We start from the raw sequence: 3,562 nt of genomic DNA on the forward strand, positions 1-3,562 counted from the left end.
TGGGCTCAACCTCCCGCCCTTTCCCGAGGGAGCGCACACAACTGACTAAGGGAGGCAGCCACTTCGAGTCGCCTTTAAGGGAACATCCACCCTCACGGGATTGACGTCAGGCTCGACCAATAGCTTTACAAATCTCCTCCCTCCCCGGCTCGGATTGGCTGCCGTGCCCGGCGGGAAGGTGGGACTTCTGCTCAAACCGGTGGCGGCAAGGCCGGGGCTGGCTGCTATGGAGGCTGTGCTGGAGCAGGTGGGGCAGCTGCCTGCGCTTCTAGCCGTTTCCCGCTCCGTCCTGGTGCGGGACTGGGACCCCCTGACCCTTGACAGGGCTTTAGAGTGGGCCCGGTATTTCCAACACCTCCACGACCGCTTCCGCGCTCGGCCTCGGCTCCGGGAGGCCCTTGGGCGGCGGCTGCGGCGGGGTCAACGGGGCCCTCTGCTTGGCTTCCCCCACCTGGGCCGCTGCCCGCGGCTGCTGGGCCTGGCGCTGCTGGAGAACCGCGCTCTGTCGCCCGCCGCCTGCCGCCGCCTGCTCCACAGCCTCCTGCAGCCTGCCAGGGTGGAGGCCGACCCCGAGCCCCACAGCCTGGAGCTCCTCGCCCGCCGGAAGGCCGCCTCCCGCCTACTGGGCCTGCCCCGCGGCCCGCCGCGGGCCCCGGAGGGGTTGGAGCCGCAGGTGCGAGCGGAGGCGCAGCTCCTGGTGAGCCGGCTGCGGGAGGAGGAGCAGGAGGCCGAGCCGGCGGGGGAGGCCGCGGGGCGGCTGGCCTGGCTGTCGGGTGTCCTGGAGCTGCTCCCCCAGCCCCGGGCCTTCGAAGTGGTGGCGGCGGCGCTGCTGCTGGTGAGGCAGGGGAGCGGGGCTGAGCAGGCCGGAGACGGGGCTCAGGACGGGAACAGCCTGGGCGGAAACCAGGCGAGTGCAACAGGAGACGACGGTTCTACCGGGCCCCTGCTTTCCTGGCTGCTGGGGAACCTGGAGCGATTTTCTGCCTTCTGCCTTTTCCTCCCAGGCTCCCTTCTTGCCTCACTAGCTGGCCACTATTCCCAGTTCAGCAGGCATTACTTGGACCTCTTAACCGGCTGGGGAAGCCACTTGGTCTATGACCCCGTGCAGGGACAGTGGGTTAAAAGTTGTCTTGACAAGGCTGAATTGTCCTGGGAGGAGCTGAGGGAGCGCTTCAGCTGCCTCTGTCAGGGATCTGCGCTGCTTAGGGGACAGACCCAAGCTGCTCTGAAACTCCTGAAGGCACAGGATGGAGACTTTAAAGTCCGTGGCCTAAGTGTGTGGACTGACTTATTGATGGAAGTAGAGGAGTATCTGAGGAAGGAAGCAGAGCGCTCATGTATGAATGCAACAGCAACATGAAAACTTCAGAAATCCAGCAAATCTGCTTAAATCCATTTGACATGAAAGACAAGAAAACTGTACCTCACTTTGAGTTGAAAACCAAGCGTTGTTGTGACTGTTGATCACACTGTTCCTGACTGCATGTGAAATCTTTTAGGGAGGCCTGGTGCTTTCTTGTAATTGCGTTATTAATTCTGGTCACTGCAGAAGTGTCTTCCTTTTCAGTACTTACTGCTCACCTAATAAAATAAAGAAAATTTGTTCTCTTTCAAATATAGAACAGTTTTCTGTTTAGAAAATATTGTAGTTCAGGTATGGTCATGGTAGTTGTGTCTGTTACTGTTGGAGGCTGACGAAAAGCGCAAAGGGAAGGAGTATCAAACCTGAAAACTCCAAATTCAGGGTTAATTTAGTAGTGGTTGTCTTCATTGGACTGTCTGCTCTGGTGGCTGCTTTCATGCTTCTGTAGCTCTTGCACATGACTTAGCCCCTGGGTCGAAGCGAAGGTGAGAGAAAGCCAACTGGAAAGCTTTTTTAAAAGTTCTAAAATTAGAAGGCTTTATTAGTTGCTGTATTAGATGATAACATGCAAGTATTTCCTAAGAAAACTGCAGTAAAATGTAGGGTGTTCTATGTGGTTTTCTTCCCTGTTCAATAGTCTGTTATGTGATTTTTATTTCTGTTTTGTGGAACAGAAAAGTGGGTGGATGACAAACATATTAGATCATAATTATTTTTTTACTCCATTCTTTTACGTTTAATCAGCTTCTGTGAATGAAACTTGATCAGAGTAGTTTCTGTCTTACCTTATCACTGTCATTTAAAATGAATTTTGTAATACAGAGGTAGCATGCTCCTATATATTTAGCTCTGCAAGCTAGTATTACCAAAGCAAGTGGTGAAATAAGAGATAGAATAGTGAGGAAGATGGGGGAAATGTATGTGAATGCTGCAAAAAAGAGGCCTTCATTAATCTCTTGTGGAGAGTACCTGTCAAAGAGTTCCTGTAGCCTGTGTTTTTATAGGTTCAAGATGAGTTGAGACAGCTCTTTCTCTTCTGTTGCTGAAGTCCCTTTAGGAAGGGTTAGAAGGTGCTTTGCTTCTGCTTATAAGCTTAAAAAAGCAAACAAGACATTAAAAAGTATAAACTGGATTTGAAGCTATTTAGAATAGTAGTCTGTATTACAAAATAGTGTGAACAACTGTGGCAGATATTTCTGTATCACAACACTAGAGAGGGAGGAATCTTGTGATTTTAAAATGGAAACAATTAGTACAAGAGGATTGTTTGTCTGGGAAGAGAAATAATGCATTTTCTAACTTGGATGGAAATAATTAAAGACATAAGTTCTTATTCTTCCTCCTCTTCTTCTAAAACAAGAGATACTCAAGGGTAGCACACTTTAAATTCTTAGAAGGATGTGCTGCTAATCTCCTATCAAAAATATGACTGTTTTCTTTGGATTCCTTGCTATATCATGTCAGGGAGGCAATGAAGTTCTGGAGATCTGCAGACGAATGTATTCTAAAAGCTACAGCTGAGGCAGTCGTCTCGCTCTTCAACAGGGTTGTCCCCCCTTCTGGAACTCGGGGTGGTCAGTCTTAGAAGAGCACCTTGTCAGTGAACCTGAGGACTGAGTCATTATTTCTGTGGTATCGAAAGGAATATGGACGCTGTCTATAAGCGTTTAAAACTGCTTGGAAGTATAAAGTATGAAGTTTGAACTTATGTTGTCTAGCCACAGCTCCCAGCGTTCTGCAGTTTTGGCATTTGGTATGGAAACTTCACTTGAGCTTGCTCTTAATGGTTTTAACAGGCATAAGGTTTTTTGTCTGTTAGAATACTTTTTGCTATCAGAGGTTCCTGATGAATGATATACCCAAAGATACTAGGCAAAGTTATTCCCTTCTCCCCAGCTATATGTTAAGGGTGAATATAAAATGTTGCAGTAATATTACAAACGTTTTAGTGACAAAAACAAACCCCAAACCCTGTAATGGGAAAAGTTGGGTTGAAGCTGCTGATCTTCCCTCTCTTAGTGAGGGATAATTGACATCAACTATTTAAAAAGCCAACTGTTCCCATGCACCTGAGTGACAAATTTCAGTGAGAGTTAAGTCTTGGTTTTGCTTGTCAAAGCAGATGTATTTCCTAATTTACTCAGCATGTTGACTGTGAGTTAAGTCTCTTAGCAGCTTTTAACTACTTCTAGGAGAAAT

General features: G+C 48.5%; 1 protein-coding gene across 1 annotated transcript; it reads left to right on the forward strand.

Annotated features, from left to right (window-relative positions):
• Nucleotides 1–211: 211 nt before the first annotated feature.
• FANCF (Fanconi anemia complementation group F) lies at nucleotides 212–1,615 on the forward strand. The gene has a single exon (XM_014951589.1). It carries the CDS (start codon nucleotides 227–229, stop codon nucleotides 1,358–1,360), a length of 1,134 nt encoding a protein of 377 aa, XP_014807075.1. The 5' UTR covers nucleotides 212–226; the 3' UTR covers nucleotides 1,361–1,615.
• The last annotated feature ends 1,947 nt before the right edge of the window (nucleotides 1,616–3,562 follow it).

The sequence above is a fragment of the Calidris pugnax genome, unplaced genomic scaffold, assembly GCF_001431845.1.
Source record: "Calidris pugnax isolate Ruff unplaced genomic scaffold, ASM143184v1 scaffold183, whole genome shotgun sequence".
Classification (NCBI taxonomy): Eukaryota; Metazoa; Chordata; class Aves; order Charadriiformes; family Scolopacidae; genus Calidris; species Calidris pugnax.

Excerpts from the sequence above, each read along its gene's own strand:
- FANCF (XM_014951589.1), top strand. The coding sequence starts at position 227 with ATGGAGGCTGTGCTGGAGCAGGTGGGGCAGCTGCCTGCGCTTCTAGCC.